At 34.7% G+C, this 18,600-nt stretch overlaps 1 protein-coding gene across 3 annotated transcripts in view; it reads left to right on the top strand.

Annotated features, from left to right (window-relative positions):
- Positions 1-18,600, top strand: part of GBE1 (1,4-alpha-glucan branching enzyme 1) — a 267,548-nt gene that overhangs the window by 74,239 nt on the left and 174,709 nt on the right. For all 3 annotated transcript variants that reach the window (XM_029939144.1, XM_029939143.1, XM_029939145.1), the window contains exon 3: positions 9,633-9,748. In XM_029939144.1, coding sequence (XP_029795004.1) covers positions 9,633-9,748 — 116 coding nt within the window. The remainder of the gene's footprint in view (positions 1-9,632; positions 9,749-18,600) is intronic.

The raw sequence follows: 18,600 nt of genomic DNA, 5'->3' as shown, positions 1-18,600 counted from the left end.
ACAAAGCAGGAGTGGCAATTCCTTAGACAATGATTCCTGATTGACAAATTCATTGGTATGTAAAAATTTCCCAGAACATATATTGGTAGAAGACTCATGCATCCTCTTTATCAATAGTGATTAATTGTAGGTTATTTAGATGCCTATCATATGGGGAAAGGTGGGTGCCCTCAGCATTCAAATACAAGGCAATGTGTTTAGCATAGTAAAAGCAAAGATTAGTCCTTTGTGAGCAGGGGTCCATAGCTTATTTTCTTGAGGGGGAAGAAAAACAAGTTTCTCAGGAAGTGTAATATTTGCTCCCATAAACACAAAAGAAGAAATTCCTATAATCTCCTTCACAAGGTACACTTTAGCATATTTTTAGCATAAGAAGGCAAGTCACTAGATGCCAGTTGGCAATGTGTCATGAGGGTGGGTGCTCAAGCAGAAATGGCAGAGTGATAGACAAACAGAAATGGTGGAATTGTAGACAACAGGTTGCCGTCTGACAGTGGGAAGCCTTGCAAACCGGCCTTATGGTCAGAAATGGCTCCCAACATATGTGTTTACCTTTGAGTATTGTTAGTAATGCTGTTATGAACTTTCATATGCAAGTTTTTGAATGGGCGTATGTTTTTTTTCTCTTGGGTATATAATTAGGAATGGAATTGTTGGATCAAATAGTAACTATATCTTTGTATCTTTGACTTTTTGAGGAACTTTCATACTGTTTTACATTTCCACAAGTAGTGAATGTGGTTTCCAATTTTCCCACACTCTCATCAATAAATATTATCCTTGATTTGTCTGTTATCACTCTAGTGTGAATGAAGTGGTATCTTCTTGTCATTTTTATTTGCATTTTCCTAATGACTAATGAGGTTGAACGTCATTTCATGTGCTTATTGGCCACTTCTATGTCTTCCTTGTAAAAAGACCTATTTAGATCCTTTGCTCATTTAAAAAAATTGGTTATTTGTCTTTTTATTATTAAGTTGTAAATGTTCTTTGCATATTCTAGACTCAAATTCCTTATTAGATATATGATTTGCAAATCTTTTCTCCCATTCTGGGAGTTATCTTTTCACTTTACTGATAGTGTCCTTTGACACATAAAATTTTTAATTTTGGAGAAATCCAATTTATCATATTATCTTTTGTTACTAATACTTGTGCCATATTTAAGAATTGGGTCACAAGGATTTACTCATCTATTTTCTTCTATGAACTTTATAGTTTTTGCTCTTGTATATAAGTCTTTGATTCATTTTGAGTTAGTTTTGTGCATGTTTTGAAGTAGAGGCCCAAATATATTTCATTGTGTGTAGTTATCCTAGTACTATCCATTGAAAAAATTATTCTTTCTTTATTGAACGATCTTGGTCTCCTTTGTCAAAAATCAGTTGATCATAGACATCTGGGTTGTTACGTTGTTCACTATATTAGAAAATATTATTTTACCTTCATTGGTATATTTTCTTAAGTGGCTATAGGGCTAGAAGGTGAACTTTATAATTGCTTTCCTGATTACTGTAGACCTCTGACATGCACTTTTATGCCCCAAGTTTTCATTATTGTCCCAAAAAACAGAGACCACCAGGGAGACTGAGTCACACATGCAAAAGCAAAGGGCTTTACTACAGGCTTAGGCTGGCCGGGCCTAAGCTCTGGCTCACAGACTTTACCGGCACAGTAGATCCATGCTGAGATCCAACTGAGTCACCCAGGTGCCCCTCAGCAGAACACTTTTTAGAACTGAGTGTTTTTAGAACTTGAGTGGTGGGCTCTAAGTAATTGGTGAGGAGGGGGCTTGGCTAGCCAGGGGGTCTTCAGGCAGAGCAACTTTGCTTTCATATGTTTTATATAGTTTTCATAGAGTTTTCCATAAAGTCTATTTTGAGATAACAGTTTCTATTACTAAAAATAAATAGATTGGTAAATAAATCACTGGATTGATTACCACTTATTTGGCCATAAAGTACAACACATTCTTTCATTTCAATAAAACTAGAAATAAGTGGAAAAGTGTGAAAGAAAATATAATACCCACCACTCAATTCCTTCCAAATAACAATAGGGGAAGAGAATAATAAAAAAATATAATTATAGCCTGTTTTTAAGAGATTGAGAACACTGTGTATCAAAGCTATGTGTGGTAGCTAGGACAATTATGAGAGGCAACTTTTCTCATGCCTGTTCCTCATTTGATCCACAGAACACAGAAAATGATTTGAATGCCTATTTTCTAAATTCTCCTGAGTATGATCATAATGAGTACTATTATAGATGTGTTGAAGATAAATTAGTTCATTTTATACAGTGGTTCCTTTGGGCATGAGGGCCTCATTCTCCTAGTGATCCCTGGTTGAGTGAGGCGGCATGCCTTGTTAAAATTGTAATCCCCACTGTTGATGAGGATAGGAGTAAATAAGCATCCCATATACTGCTGGTGGAAATATTAACTAGAAATGTCTGTCTGGAAAGTAATTTGTTAATCTCATTTAAAACCATAAATAAATCAAAATCTTATACACCATTGTTTGATAAGATCACTTTTCATAGTTGAAAACAAGGAAGGATATTTGGGTACGTATTTATGCACAGAAACTTTACAACATTAGTTTTTAAATTTTTACTATGGAAATTTTTTGGCATATGAAAAAGTAGAGATATGCTTTGTCTTAGTTTCTTGGGCTGCTGTAACAGAATACTGTAGACTGAGTGCCTTATAAGCAACAGAAATTTATTTCTTATAGTTCTGGATGCTGGGGAGCCCAAGATCAAGACTTGGTGTTTAGTGTTTGGTGTTTAGTACTTCTTTTTAAGGGCACCTCCAAACACCAATACATAGGTTCATTCATTTCAGTTTTTATGTTAAGGGATTTTTTTTCTAATTATCCCCCTTTTTGACAGCAAGTTTTTTAATTATATGAATTGTTTACCTCATTCTATAGTCCAAATATAACATCCTAAACTACTCATCTATGTTATTCCTTCCCATATGCATAATCATTTCTATTCATTTTTGGGGGCTATATTTTCATGCTTTTTAAAATCACAAGAAACTACACAAATACATTTTATCCCCTTTAATTCATAAAAATTATCATAATATACTATTCCTGTAGTATATTATATTGATTAATTATATTGAAGTTGCATTTGCACACGTTTGATCATGGAGCCCTTTTCTTCTCTGCATACATTTAAAAACAGTTCAGTAAATGAAGCTCTAGGTTATTTGGTTTGTTCTCTAATTTCCAGAAAGCTTCACAGGACTGAAAATTGTTCTTTAAAATAAGATATTAGTATTCAATCTGATCTGAAGTTAGAGGAATTCTGCCTTACTATACATTTTGTTTTTGAAAATCACAAGTAACCTAAACTAAGATGTGTTAAGAGCATTTTCCCTAAAAAATAAATGCTGAAGGTCTTAATAAGATTATTCCCAGGGTACCAGCTTCCTGCTGAAGCTGAAGAATAATAATTCCCAGGTACTCAACTAAGAGGAAGAATTACATGGAGGAGAAAAAAAAGGAGATCAAAAACTGACAAGGGTATATGTCAGAAAGGACTACTGTCTGCCACCTATAGAGGCTGTGTGGTCCTCTCATAATCCTACGTAAAGAAAATACCATGGGAAGTTTCAGTTCTGAACATTATGATTTCTTGGGAACAGAGTAGATGCTTTCTTGGCATGAGAGAAGTCCCCAGAACTTCCATTTGACAAGCTAACTTTGCATAAATCTACATAAACTTTGCATGACATGAAGCTTGGAATAATTAAATAACATTGTATGATGATGAAGAGTGTTTAGTTACTTTAAGGAGGTCATATTCCAAATATGGAACAACTGTTATGACATAAGGCACATGCACTCAGATGGGAAGTCACTGAAATCTGCAGTATAGGCCAGTAGTGGCCTTATATTAGCCTTTTCTACTGCATTCACTGGGGATCTTACCTCACTGCTTGATGAAGTCTATGTGTCAGGATTGGCCCAAGTGTGGACCCTGTTCTTCAGCACAGTGACATCGCATCAAAGGTGTAAGGCTCTATACGGTAAGTTGGAATGATTTCAAGCATCCGTAAGGAAATTTGGTGGGAAACTCAAGAACTCTATAGAAATGAGGTGGCTAAGTGCTGATGAAGAGAAATACTTTACTGTGAGTTAAAGAGTTTGGGAGGTTGACATTTAAAAATTTTATGTGAGGATTATTACATCAGAAAAAGAAAGGTTGTTGGCTTTGAAATAAATATAGAGTTAGTGAGCTTGATGCAGTGACCTTAAGTTAATGTTTTATTGCCTGTGCCGAATGTGTGTTTGCAGTTCATATTAAACTGTGCATCACACATTGTTTCTTTTCCATATTTCAATTTAAATTTAGTCTGCTTGTTTTGAGTCTATGGACAAATAGAATCTTTTGCATTATCAAATATGATGGTAAATTTTAGCCTGTTAAGAATAAAATACATATTAAAATGTTTGCTTTAAAATGTGTTAGGTTATCATACCTTGATAAATATTAAGTGTCCTAGAAAATGTTATAATACAATAATTTATGCAGGCAGGAAACATCTTAAAATTTTACCAAAATTAGAACAATTAAATTGTTTTCGGTGTCTCTAACCCTTGAACTTAGCCATGTCTGTCTACATTATGGAAGGAAATGAGGCATAGAAAGAAAAATGAGTTAATGATGTTAACATTTAAAAAATTTAATGTTACTTTTCTAGATAAAAGACTTCAAATTTTTATTCATGATCTGTGATCAGTGGCACAAACATTTGAACCAAACAATCTCTTGATGAGAATATTCTAGAAAACATTATCTGTAGACATTAATAATAGTAGATTGAATAATGGTCTTAATATATATTTTCATGTTCAAATTTGTCCATTTTTGTTCCCTGACATTAATACATTAAAATTCCTTAATATGTCAGATCCGTTTTGTAATCTTTATCTGATTAGTCATCTTTCTAAGATTTACAACCCTATTCATTCCCAAATCCTAAATCCTAAATTTCCTAGAAGAAATACTGACCTTGAAGGATTACTAATGGCATTTCCTATTTCAGAATTTCCTTGACCTATTGATTTAGAGCATTAGTTGGTAGTTCACAAACCTAATTTAATCTGGAAAATTACTTCCAAAGCCAGGAGTGGAGAACAACTGACACATCTACCGCACCAGCAGTTGTTTCAAGTATGGTGCCTACGCTAGTCGCTTCAATATCACCTGGGAACTTGTTGGAAATATGAAGTATTGGGCCACACTTCAAATCTACTGAATGAAAAACTCTGAGGGTGGGTGCAGCAATCTGTTTTAATAAGCCCACCTGACTCTGGTCTGGGCTAAACTTTGAGAACCACTGAACTGTATAGAACTCTCAATGTTAGTTCTGTGCTCGATAGAGCAGCAAATAATTGTCCAGTGTGGTAACAGGATATTTTTGGTCCTATCCTGAGGCCTACATAGGGATGCAAAGTATTTGCAGTACGTGCTTAAATAAAGTTAATTCCATCTTGAGTACTCTGAATATAAAGCATACAAGATTAAAATGAAAAAAGTTTGAGTGATCTGCTTCTAAAAGTATCTCTTGAGATACACTCTGGTGTGGTTTAGAATCATTTGTCATTCTTGTTGTTGCTATTATTTTCAGTTATGTTTAGGAATAAAGCTTCCTGACTTATTTTACAACATGAAAAATTTCCCTAAAATTTGTCTTCCAGCCTCTATTATTTTTGTCTTCTGTATTTTTGTGAAGCAATTCAGTTTACAAATATAATATTCAATTGTATTTAAGGTTTTTATATTGGTCATTTGATGTTTACTTTTTATTTATCTATTTTTAATTTTATTTATTTTCATTTTTCAACATTTATGTTTAATTTGTGTTCTTCCAGAATTGGTTACTGCAGTTACACCCAGATGTACCTTTATGTTGGTTCCTTCTTTCTTAACTAACTGTTTAATGTAAAGTTTGTAAGAACAAGTCCAAATCCATTTTTTTAAATTATTCTATTTATTGGCCTTAGATCTATTTCTTTTTTGGAGAAAAGGTCATCTTTTTAGCTATTTTAGAAAATCCATTTTAGGGAGTAACGGTCTTTCATATGCATGTTATAGTGTGCAAGTGAGAAGTTTTATTGGTGTTCATGTTTCCAATGGAAAGAAGCCACAGTATTTAATAAAGGAAGATCAGTGAGGAAAATTCAGGGCTAACAGTAATTGGAAGAAGAGTCAAGAAAATGATAGACTCATCTCACTCAGTGCTGTGGCTGAAGAGGGATTTGGGTGGACTGACAACTGTCTGATGCAAAAATCTCAAGTTGTTTCATGCATGTATGATTTGTAAACTTTCCTCTCTTTCCCATATGAGATCTTTAAATATGTTCTACATTGCTTATGGTGGTTGGTGGCATGGCTTTCCTTTGGGAGTATATGTGAAGATGCTCTAAATTTTGCTTTGAAGGGTAGGTTTGACAAGAAAAATGTAACTGCAATAAAAGTAAACACCTGCGTTTCCATGCGTCGGAGGGGTGCAAACAGCATGAAACCCTTGAAGATGACAGAACAAGTTTTTTCACAGTGTAGAATTATAATCAGCATGTGCTTTAGAAGATTTAGATCTCTAAGATACAATAAAAGGAAAATGTGACTCAGTAAAAAGTATTTTTCTTTATACAAATACTAATACTTGTTTAATGAGATCTTAAAATTCAAGTGGCTGCAAGTTAAAGAACTAGTTCAATGGATAATTCAAAAAGTAGTATTTAAAAGCACATTGATTTTTACATTACTGAAAACAACTTTTACATAAATCTGCATATGTAAATTACACATTTAATTGAAAATTCACTTTCAAAATAATAAAATATTATTTATAGTTTAGTTTTAGTGATTGCATTATAAATTCTATTATTCATTTGGTGTACTGTTACTCAATTTAAGATTTTCTTTAGATATGACTATCATTCTGAACACTAATTTTGAGTTTGGCATTGAACAGGACTGATATTAAACATTCAGTTAATATTTAATGAATGAATAAATGAACTAATGAACTGTACCCTTTATTTTCAGATCTAACTAACCAGGAAAAGATCTGCTGCTTGTCTTAAGTTTATTAATTGTCTTAAGTGATTAGCTTAAAAAGAAATTCAGTAAATGTATGAAGTGTTACAGTACCCATATATTAATATTTCAAACTTTTTTACTTGTTTGTTTCTAATTATGCCCTGAATTCTTTGCTTTGGTAAAGGAATGTCACACTGTATGTATTTGAGATTTTAAGAATAGGAAAATATACGAACACAGAGCCTGTTGAGCTGTTTTTTTTTTTTTAATTATAAACGACCTTCAGACATTTTCAGATTGTCTTCATGATGAGGAGTAGGGAACTGTTTAGAAGGATCTTTATTTAAACATTGTTTCTTAGACCCACTCTGTCCCCAACCAATATTCAGACTGGCTGGAGGTGAAGATACTTAAAACTGTTGTGGTGAAAGCGTAGAGAAGGAAATCATGGCATATAACAAGCTTCCTGATGCTTTTTGTTTTATTTAAAACATTTCTTTAATGTTTACTTATTTGAGAGAGAGCGCACACACGCACACAGGCGCGCCTGACTGTGAGTGGGGGAGGGGCAGAGAGCGGGAAACAGAATGTGAGCAGGCTCCAGGGTCCGTGCTTTCAGCACAGAGACCAACCCAGGTCTTGAACCCACAAATGAGGAGATCATGACCTCAGCCAGTCAGATGCTTAACTGACTGAGCTACCCAGGCGCCCCCCTTCCTAATGCTTTTATTACAAGGCTTCCACTGAGAATCTAATTGTCATAGCCCTACAGTGCATGGCATGACAATACTGCTTCATTTTTTTTAGAACTACGAAATAATTTAGATATAAACAAATAGGAAATAATGTAATAAGCATCTCTTTATACACCACCTACCTAAGATATAAAATGTTGCAGATATTATTGAAGCTTCCTGTGTTCATTTTCCTTTAACCAGTGGAAATCACCCATAGAATTTGATGTCTAATATTCTCGTTTTCTTTTGATATTGTTATTATATGCATATGTATCTAAAGTGTTATATCACACTTTTTTGCATATTTTTTGACCTTCATATGAATAGTATTCTTCCATACCCTTTTAAAATTAACTTTTATGCTTTAATATTTGCTATATATATATATTTGCTCTATTCCATTTAGCTTATATTGTTGTATAGCATTTCATTGTTTAATAATACCAGAACATATTTACTCATTTTATGTCTGACTTATATTTTGATAGCTTCTGTTTTTTTGCTATTATGAATAGTTCTTCACTGAATGTTTGTGAATGCTATCTTGTGCAGATTTCTCTAGGCTATTACCTACGTAGGGGTAGGATTGTTGGGCTTCTGAGTGAACAAATCTTCAACTTTGCTGTACAATGCCAAGTTGTGTACCAATTTATACTCTCAGTTGTAGCATTTTTTATATATCCTTGCTATCTGTTATTTTCAAAATCTTAGGTTTTTTTAACCCAGTGGGTGGCAAATGGCATCTCACTGTTCTTTTAATTTGTGTTTCCCTAATTATGAGTGAACTTGAGCGATGTTACATGTTTCTTGTCCATTCGTGTGTCCTCTGCTGAATGTCTTCGTCATTTTTATAGACATTTATTGAGTTATAGACATTTTTCATATATTTTGGATGTTCTCTTTTTCTTGGTATATTCATCATAAATGTATTCTCCCAGTTGGTAGTTTGTCTTGTTATTCTGTCTATCCATCTGTCTGGGAAGATACATTTATAATTTTACTGGTTGGATTTATCAGGCTTGTTCTTAATTTTTTTTTGTATCTTATTTAAAAAAAAAGTTTTTAAACCTGAGATTATGAATATATTTTTCTGTATTTTCTTGTAAGCATTTTGCAGTTTTGCCTATCATGTTGAAATATCAAACTATGCTCAAATGATTCATGGCCATAATATTAGGTAGAGATCTATTTTTTTTCTTTTCTTTCTTTTTTTTTTCATAAGACTAGCCAATTGTCCCAGTACCACTTATTCAACAGGGTATCCTTTAATTACTGATTTAGTTTCCAGGTGTGCGGTGGGTCTGTTGTTCATTTTGTCTTTCTTCCAGAATCTGCCATCTACCTTTCTTCTTCCCCCTTTAAACTCAGTTCTGTCATACACTTGTGGATTTGGATAAATATAATATGATTTTAATTATTCTTCACCATTTTTTTCTGCTGGAATATGTATCTTGTCCAATCACCAAGAATGCATTTCTGTTTTTTCATGTTCACTCCCTTTGTTGATGGTTTTCCGTAAAAAAGGACCCATCATTTTCTATTACATTCTGTTTAGTGATAGCATTGGAAGGACAATTGAAGAAGTTGTAACCTTTAATTTTAAGTTGCAAAAGGGAAACTTTCAAATACATTTCTTAAAAGTAAATTAAAAATAACCTGCTTTTTTCTAAAAGGCTGGTAGAGTATTTGGCTTAACACTTTAGAAAACTTAACATTTTTAGGCAATTTAATTCAGTACAAGTAGGCAGCTTATTATGCTTTGTTTAAAATCCATTGAATATTAGTCCTACCTGCTGTTGTTAACTGATCTTCTTTATTTTTTTTTAGATGATTGGAATCCATTTTCATACCCATATAAAAAACTGGATTATGGAAAGTGGGAGCTTTATATCCCGCCAAAGCAGACTAAATCTCTACTTGTACCTCATGGATCCAAATTAAAGGTACTTTCTTCCCTCCTATTTTTATGTAAACTTATTTTCTTTTTGTTCCATTTGCAAAGTTTGATTGAAAATGTTAAAATGTAAACTGATGCATGATAATTATGGAAGAAACAGTCTAAATGTTCAAATAGAGGAGAATTATAAGGAGTCATCAACACATTGTATTATATTAGAGCTGTATGTTTGCCTAGGTCCTAAACTTACTAACTGTATCATTATCAACTTAGGAAACTTAATATAAGGAGTGATTTAGTAATTACAGAAGTCTAACTTGAAAAACAAAAAGTTTAATAGAAAAATGCAACTTGTCTTCAAAGCAGCAAGTGGAGAGGATTTTTACTTGTAAAGAGAGTCTTGATAAAATTGATTTTATGATGAGCCCCATGAATGCAGGAGGCCATCCCGTGTGTTGGAGATCTGTGCATTTTGAGGACATGATTTTCCTGGTTATTCTCTTTCTGGTCTTGAACATCAAGGCTCTTGTTTCTCCAGTATTTCTGTAGTAAGGTTACCTGGATTGGCCTAGCAGCCGACCTGTCAGAGGCAGACTGAGTGTCCTTCACATACCCCCACCGCTTTGACTGACTGTATATTTCTATATTCAGGGTTTGCAGAGCCTGCACAGCTGTCCTCTCTTGTCTCAAGGGAAGCTCTAAGGGTGGGTCTGAAAGCCTGGATTACAGATTTCAGGCACATGATTACAGAACTCCTCTAACATTTACTTGATTTTATTCCATGCTAATAAAATCATATAATATTTTCATGTCTCCTTTTTTCTTTCCCTTCTTTGGACATATGCTTGATTGCATTCAAAGCATTTATCACAATAAATCCTATGACCGAATTATTATTTTTATTGGTGTTAGTTATTTAACAATATTAACTCAGTTACTTAAAGTAAACCCAAAATGTATTGTGTAGTTGTTTTGCAGGGATTTGGGGGGTTGTTTTTGGTTGTTTTTTAATTTTATTTCTTTTACAAATTATGAAATTGTAAGTATATCAGAAACTTGCGGAAATATTGCCACACAGAATATAGTTACCAGAAGAGCATATTGCCTGGAATAAAGAGACTTTTTTAGCCTGGGATGGCAGCCCAGGTTCTTCTTAATCTATAGTGAAAAGGAGACCCAGTAGCTACGGTATACAGCAAGAAGGGTTTACACTGAATATAGATAACCCCTTTCCAGGTTGGTATAAACTCCACAAGAGCAGGGCCCTATGCTGTTCTGTTTCCTCCTACTTTCTACTCTTAATTCTTGGAACAGTGCTTGGCACAGAGTAGGCACTCAAGAAGTGTTTATTAAATATTAGAGCCAGTTTTAAGCCCAGTCCTTGAAAGAATAAGCCAAAGACCTTGATTCCTCTACAGTTTATATGGCCTGATTTTATAACTTTTTTTAATGTTAATTTTTGAGAGAGAGAGACAGAGAGAGAGGAGGCACAGAATCTGAAGCAGGGTCCAAGCTCTGAGCTGTCAGCATGGGCCCCTATGCAGGGCTTGAACTCATCAACTGTGAGATAATGACCTGAGCTGAAGTCGGATGCCTAACTGACTGAGCCACCCAGGCGCCCCTATGTGGCCTGGTTTTAGAAAACTGTGAGGCAAAGCAACTATTATTGTACTGCTGTCATTGTCACTTTAGGTTCCTATGGACATTTGTTTTGTTTTGTTTTCTATTTTTAAGAATAGAACTTACTATTGTTTTTCCTTTTTGACTTTGGTGTCTTAAATTAGAAGAATTTATGAGTTCTGACACCTTACTTACTCCTTGTGTTACATGATGACTGAATTCATTTTGACAAGTTGTTTATATACAGGGGGGATAGTAATTGATTACCAAGAATGCATGATTATTGATATGTACAAGGGATAATGGTAAACGTTTGCCTTTCCCATCCAGCTCCAAATCCATTATACTTTCTGCTATGATCTGAATGTTTGTATCCTCCCCCAAAAACATATGTTGAAATAATGCTTGAGGTGATGATACTAGTAGGTGGGGCTTTGGAGGTGCTTAAGTCATGAGGGGCAGCCCTCTGAATGGTATTACTACCTTTATAAAAGGGGCCCCAGAGAGATCTCTAGTTTTTCCATCATGTGAAGATTCAAGAAGTCTGCAACCCTGAAGATGGTCCTCACCTGACCAGACTTGAAACCAGGCATCCTGATCTCAAACTTCCAAGTTCCAGAACTGCAAGAATTAGATTTTTCTTGGGTCTAGGCCACCCAGTCTGTGGTATTTTGGAATAGCAGCCCCATCAGGTTAGGATGCTTTGTCCACTATGCTATGTTCTATACTATTTCTTTCAAACATTTATTTGATTTAGATTAGATGAAATGATCCTATGATTAAAAAAATTGTAGAGGCACCTGGGTGGCTCAGTCAGTAAGCATCCAGGTCTTGATTTTGGCTCAGGTCATGATCTTCTAGTTCATGGGTTCAAATCCCATGTCCGTCTCTGAGCTGTCTGCTCTGTCTCCCTCTCTCTCTACACCTTCGCTACTTGTGTGCATGTGCTCGCTCTCTCTCTCTCTCTCTCTCTCTCTCTCTCAAAAATAAATAAATAAAAGTAGCTTTTACCTTTTCAATAGCTTTGAAAATCAACATCTAATGTAAATAAGTGTTCAACAAGTATCAAATAAACTGTTGTAGAATCTTTCTTTATTATTATTCTCTAAAAATTTCTGTGAAGATAATCAACTGGAAATTCAGGTTCAAAATATTACTCATAGTATTTAGATGTTTCAAATGGTGAGGAAATATTCAGATGTTGTTATAATGTTAATATGATGATAGCTTTTTTTTATTTATGGGAAATGATGCATCAGATTTTCTTTGGGGGAAGGGGTTAAGTTCTGTATAAAAAATCAACTAACTTGAGGTTTTTGGCCTTTCAATCTGAAGTTATCCCTAGATATTCTATCTTGGTAATTAAAAATCTTGTTTTAAATTGAACTTGAAAATTTATTTCAGTTCACAAGGGATTGACCTTTATAACTCACTTGAGGATGTTTCTCTTATGAATTCTCTGGTAACCATTAACAAAAAAGAAATGTTACCTATTATTGAGATAATAGCTTCGTTTTCTCTGTAAAGCAATTTTCAACCTAATACTTTGGAAGAAAATACTTAACTGCTTATGTGGTCATATAAATGTCTTCTTTCTATGTTTGTGAATTTACCAAACAGAAAATATTTTTAAAAAATAATATAAGGCTAATTAAACTTTCAAAACTATAGAGATATAAAGAAAGAATAGAAGACACATTCCTGAACAACGTTTTTGTTTGTTTCTTTTTCCAAAAGGCTGTTTTCAAAGTTGAGGAGGGGATCCACCCAAGAGTTCAAAGGACAGTGGGGTGAGGGGGTTTAGTAGTATCCAAATTGTTACCATGCCTAGGCCATAAGGAACAAAGAATCAGTTACTGGAACCCAGAGGGAGAAAGAGTTGGCCATCTTGAGAGAAGCACTGAGCTTTGTTAAGAGACACAGTTAATTCATGGCAACCTTACAGGGAAGGAGCCAGGAGAATAAGGAAATAAATACTCTCTGTACTCTTAAAGGGAGCTACACATTGGCCAAACCCAATGAGAAGTCAGTGTTCTGGGGAATATGGTCCACATAAGTCAGCATCCTGGGGCAGAGAGCTGGTGAGAAGTGGATCTCTCCATACTAGTAAAATGTAACTCAGGAGGTCAGTAAAGACCTCAGGTCAGGAAAAATGAGAGATCAGGGATAGTAAAGGTGACTTCAAGGCAAACAGTGAAGAATTATTTTTTCTCTTCTTTTGATTCCCATTTTCTTTTCTCATTCTTTTTTTAAAGTAAAAAAAGAATTTTTTTTTGAGAGAGATTGCCCACACATGTGCGTGTGCAAGTGTGGGAGAGGCAGAAAAAGAGGGGAACATAGTATCTAAATCAGGTTCTGTGCTGACAGCAGCCAGCCTGATGTGGGGCTCGAACTCATGAACCATGGGATCATGACATGAGCCACCAAAGTCTGACACTTAACTGAGCCACCCAGGTTCACCTTCTTTTCTCATTCTAATTAATGCTCAGATGACTAGCAATGACAATGAGAATTGTTTTCTTTTTAGTGTTTAGCATGTTTCTGTGTGTTAACTTTTCCTTCCCAGTTAGAAAATGAACTGGAACAGAAGTTTCTTGATCTCAGACATTTAATACTTTCAGAGGATTCATGAATAGTCAACTTGGGATGGCATAACAAAATACCATACACTGGGTGGGCTTAACCAAAAGAAATTTATTTCCTTTCAGTTCTGGAGGCTGCAAGTTCGGATCTGGGGTGGGTTCTAATGAAAGTCCTTTTCCTGGCCTGCACTTGACTGCCTTCTTGCTGTGTCCTCACATGGCTCTAATCCCATCATCAGGACCCCATGCCGCGACCTCATTTAAACCTAATTATCTCCCAAATGCTGCATCTTTCAATACTATCACAGTGGTGGTTAGGGTCCCAACCTGTGAGTTTAGAGGGGAGCACAATTCAGAGCATATTGCTTTTCTAATTATATTTAGATGTTACATAATGATTGGTAGAAAGGGGCATAGAACCCAATACCTACATTTGCAGTTTTCTTAGAGAAACAATGAAAAAAAAAGATTGCTTTATGTTCATATTTAATTTTATCTTCATAAAAAAGTAATGAAATGAAAGAAAATATTGTTATTATATTTTTATTTCCTACATGAGTACACTCACCTTGAATTCAGGCTTGCCTGAGAGCAAAGCCCACGCTCTTAACCATTATGTTGCAATGCCTATTAGGCTAAGGGTTCACAGAGAAAAGAAGGAAAAAATGTGATACACAGAAAATAAAACTGGAGTCTTAGATTGATCAAATCATTTTATACAATATGTGTCTGTGTATGTGTGTGTGTGTGTGTGTGTGTGTGTGTGTGTATGGAAACTGTTATCCCCAACTTTCAGGGTGCTGTGAAAGAGTGTATTGAAGTGATCTTCCCTAAGAATAAAAAGGAGATAAGTAATTTGTAGAAAGTTTGGGTTTTAGGGAGTAAAATATCAGATTTGTTAAGTGAAACTAATAATTGAGAACTGGAATGAGATTTCTAGGCAGAAGGATGCCATTGAGTAGTTTGGGGCAGGTGTGTGGCATGGTAAAAAATTAGTATCTGAATATTTGCTTAAGATGGTAAATCTCATTTGTGCATGAATGTTCACAGTTGCATTATTCATAAAAGCCAAAAGTAGAAATAGCCCAAATGTCCACCAACTTATCTACAGACAATGGAATATTATTTGACCATATAACCAGATGAAGTACCGATACATGAATGAACCTTGAAAATGTTATGCTCAGTGAAAGGAGCCAATCACAAAGGCAAATTTTGTATGGTTTTATATTTATGAGCATCCAGAATAGGCAAAACCATAGTAACAGAAAGTAGATTAGTGGTTGCACAGAGCTGGGAGAGAATGGGGAATGACTGCTATCGAGAATACAGTTTTCTTTTAATGTAATGGAAATATCCTGCAGTTAAGTCATGGTGATGTTTGCATACCATGAAACCTTGTGAATATACTAAAAACCACTAAATTCTTTAAAAGGCTGAATGTGAATTATTTAAATTATGTGTTTGTTAGTCTTTGTCCCAGTTTCTGACCTACAACTCTTAAAACCCTTGGGGGGAGGGTTAAAAGAAAAAGGTACATCTCATAAGCATGTTACCCTTCATTTCTGGAATATTTTCTTGTATTATTTCTTTACCAATTTCCTTGTCCCCACATTATTTGTTCACTGTTTTGGAATTTCTAATGTTTGGATATTGAGTCTCCTATGTTTTCTTATCTTTTTCTCTCAAGTTGCGCATCATTTTGACTTTCTGTTCTACTTGGAGAAATTCGCTTTCAACTACTTTCATTTTAATAATCACATTTTTCACATTTCTAATAACATGCTTTTATTCTCTCCCTTTTTCATAATTTCTGTTATTGCTAAATGTCAAAAGATACTTTTACCTTTTTGAAAATATTAGATATTTTCTTTCATTTTTTCCCCTCAACTTTGCTTCCTACTCCCTGGCTCTCTTCTCTTATTTTTCCCCCAGATTTTATTCTCTTGGCTTTATTTTAGTCTCTGTCTTTCATTTTGCAAGCTGTTTCCAAGTGCCTGGTGACCCATGGCTATATAATCATATTTTAGAATGAGACAGGAAAAAGTATTTGAAAAGTCTGTGCACATGAATAGGGCTTTAATCATGGTAAGCTTCACTGTTGAGTAGTCAGAAAGTGAGGCAGCCTTTAAATTGGTAGCAAAAAGCGAAAGTTTTTCTTTGGAATCTCCCTTCCTACCTTATCCCCCAACCAAAGATGAATCTTCCAGTCCCCTCTGGGGGGAGGGAGATGGATGGAGTGGGGGACATTGTATCTGACTCTTGGTACTCATGGATGAGGACAGAGAAAGTGGAGGGGCTCCACCTTGAAAGGTGCTACAAAGACACTTAATCCTCCTACTTTAAATATGTGACTCACCTCTGTCATTTGCTCTACTCATTACCTCTAGTCTCCTGTTAGAGGGGTAAGAGGTGGTGTTCTGGAGGGATATACATTTATTTGTACAGGTTAGGGAGAAGGTGTGCTCCATAGCCCATGGTCCCCTTATTTAGCACTGCATCTTACTTTTTTCCATAGTATTAGGAGCCCACAGGTGCCAAGTCTCCTAGAGGTGCTGTGAACCAAATTGACCAGCTATATTCAGGTTCTTCTTCGGCAATACTCTGTTTTAATTTTTGCCTTACTTTCTTACCGCTTTGGCTACTTTCTGTCTTCCAAAGTTTAGTTGAAATTTCTGGTCACTTGTTGCCTCCTCTTTTAATATTTTTTGTATTGCTTTACATTGATTTCAACAGGCATTTGGTAGCCTTGACATTTTTAATTCATACCTCTAAACACCCTTTTCTAAATGAACGAAGAATACAGTCCATCTTCTGGGTAGAAGAATATTTTATAATTCGGGGGCCTCAGGGTCATTATATTTTCAGCGTATGCCATGATTATAAGATTCTGGTCAAACTGATTTATTCCTTACTTGTGATGACTTTATATATTATTATATGTGATAAAGGTTTTCCTCTTTATGACCCACAAAAAATCCTCTATTCACTTCATTTGTTACCTGGTTCAACTTAATCAACCTTTAAGACCCTGAAACATCTAATTTGTGAGAGAATGCATAGTTAGAATTAGATGCTTCTTCCCTTACCACAATGATTGTACTTTTTTGTGTTTTCAAAATACAATATGAATGTTAATAAACCTAAATAGCATACCAGGAAATGGTCTTCCTCTGTAGATGAGAACAATGACTTGTTAATTGATTCATATTTCTTTTCTTCTTTCTCTGAAGTTTTCTAAAATGTTTATAGAAAACTAGAATTCTGTTTGCCTAGAGAAAGTGGGTGGGTTAGAAAGTAGGAGTTGTCTTTTGTACTTTGGGTTTGTTCCACATTGATTTCTTTATCAAATTTTGCTCTTCATATCTTAGTTAACATATATTTTATTTTATATTCTCTGCATATGGCATATTTTACTGTCTTCCCAGATGTATAATAAAAGATAAATGATAAAATGCATGAGCTTGGAGTTTATTGTCCATTTGGAGAAAACTCCACATTAACAAATGAGTGGTCTTGAGCATTCTGTGGCTGGGTAGGAAGTAGAGGAAGAAGCTTATATATATATATTTTTTGAGAAGGTTGTAGCAGAAAAAGATGAATAAGTAAATGGCATATGTGGTTATTTCTTTTTCTCTATGTTAATGGTTTAGTTATGTTCATTTTTGGCTAAATATTGATGGGGCCAAGAAGGAACCCAAGAGAGAACATGACAGGGAGAGAGCACAAAGAGTTAGAAATAGATTTTTGGGGAAGTGGACAGATGGAGAAGAATAAAGGTCACAGGTTTAATAGTTAGGGAATGATTATGGGAGGAGATGCATTTTCAGTTTGGTCTTGTGGGAGTTAATAGATACAGATTAATGAATAGTTGTCAGGGGTCAATTAGGGAATAAAAGAATGTAATGACAAGCAAGATTGAGCAAGAATTAACAGTTCTATGTAGGAGACTGTGGCCAGTTTGATGGGAATCTCATATATATAGGGAGACTAAAAAAATTGTGAATCTCTTTGAGGAGATTATATATTGAAAATATGCAGGCTAACATAACTGCTAAACTTTTTGCTTTTTTAAAATCCTTCATTTCTTAAAAACCTCAGTAATTTGTAACAATGACTAACTTATTCTTTAACTGTGCCCCGCTTTGATCATTAATGATTTAATTGTTTTTTCTCATAAATATTCATACTTCCCTTTCTATAACATGTAAAATTACCTCATTTTCAGTTACCACTGTTAGTGGACCCTGAATGTTTCATCTTTTTCTCTTGTACGGTAGTGATTCCCTAGGAAGAAGAGCCTACTGCCATGTGCATGTGCTCTTTTCATGTCCCCACTGCCTATTCATTGGTTTCTATCCACCCTTACTCTTAATACTAAAAAATAAAATAGTACAAATAAGTGGATGGTGGCACATTTAAACTTAAGACCTGTGAATGAGCAATGTAAATCTCCTCTGCCATTATAAATAATTTGAACTGTATATTTATATCAGTATTTTATGTAAATTCATAAATGGGTTTCAACTGTGTCATGACCTATGAGAGGGTCTCAATCGATTTTCTGCAATTTCTAAGGGATCATTTCTAGTATTCTGCTGGGGAAAAAACACATTATTTTGCTGTGTACTACCTGCCAACTCAAACTTGTCATGAATCATTGTTTTTGTAGTTTACTTGTTCACACTTTCTTTTC

Source organism: Suricata suricatta, chromosome 5, assembly GCF_006229205.1.
Source record: "Suricata suricatta isolate VVHF042 chromosome 5, meerkat_22Aug2017_6uvM2_HiC, whole genome shotgun sequence".
Classification (NCBI taxonomy): domain Eukaryota; kingdom Metazoa; phylum Chordata; class Mammalia; order Carnivora; family Herpestidae; genus Suricata; species Suricata suricatta.
The sequence above is the reverse complement of the archived record's forward strand: the minus strand, read 5'-3'. Positions and strand labels throughout refer to the sequence as shown.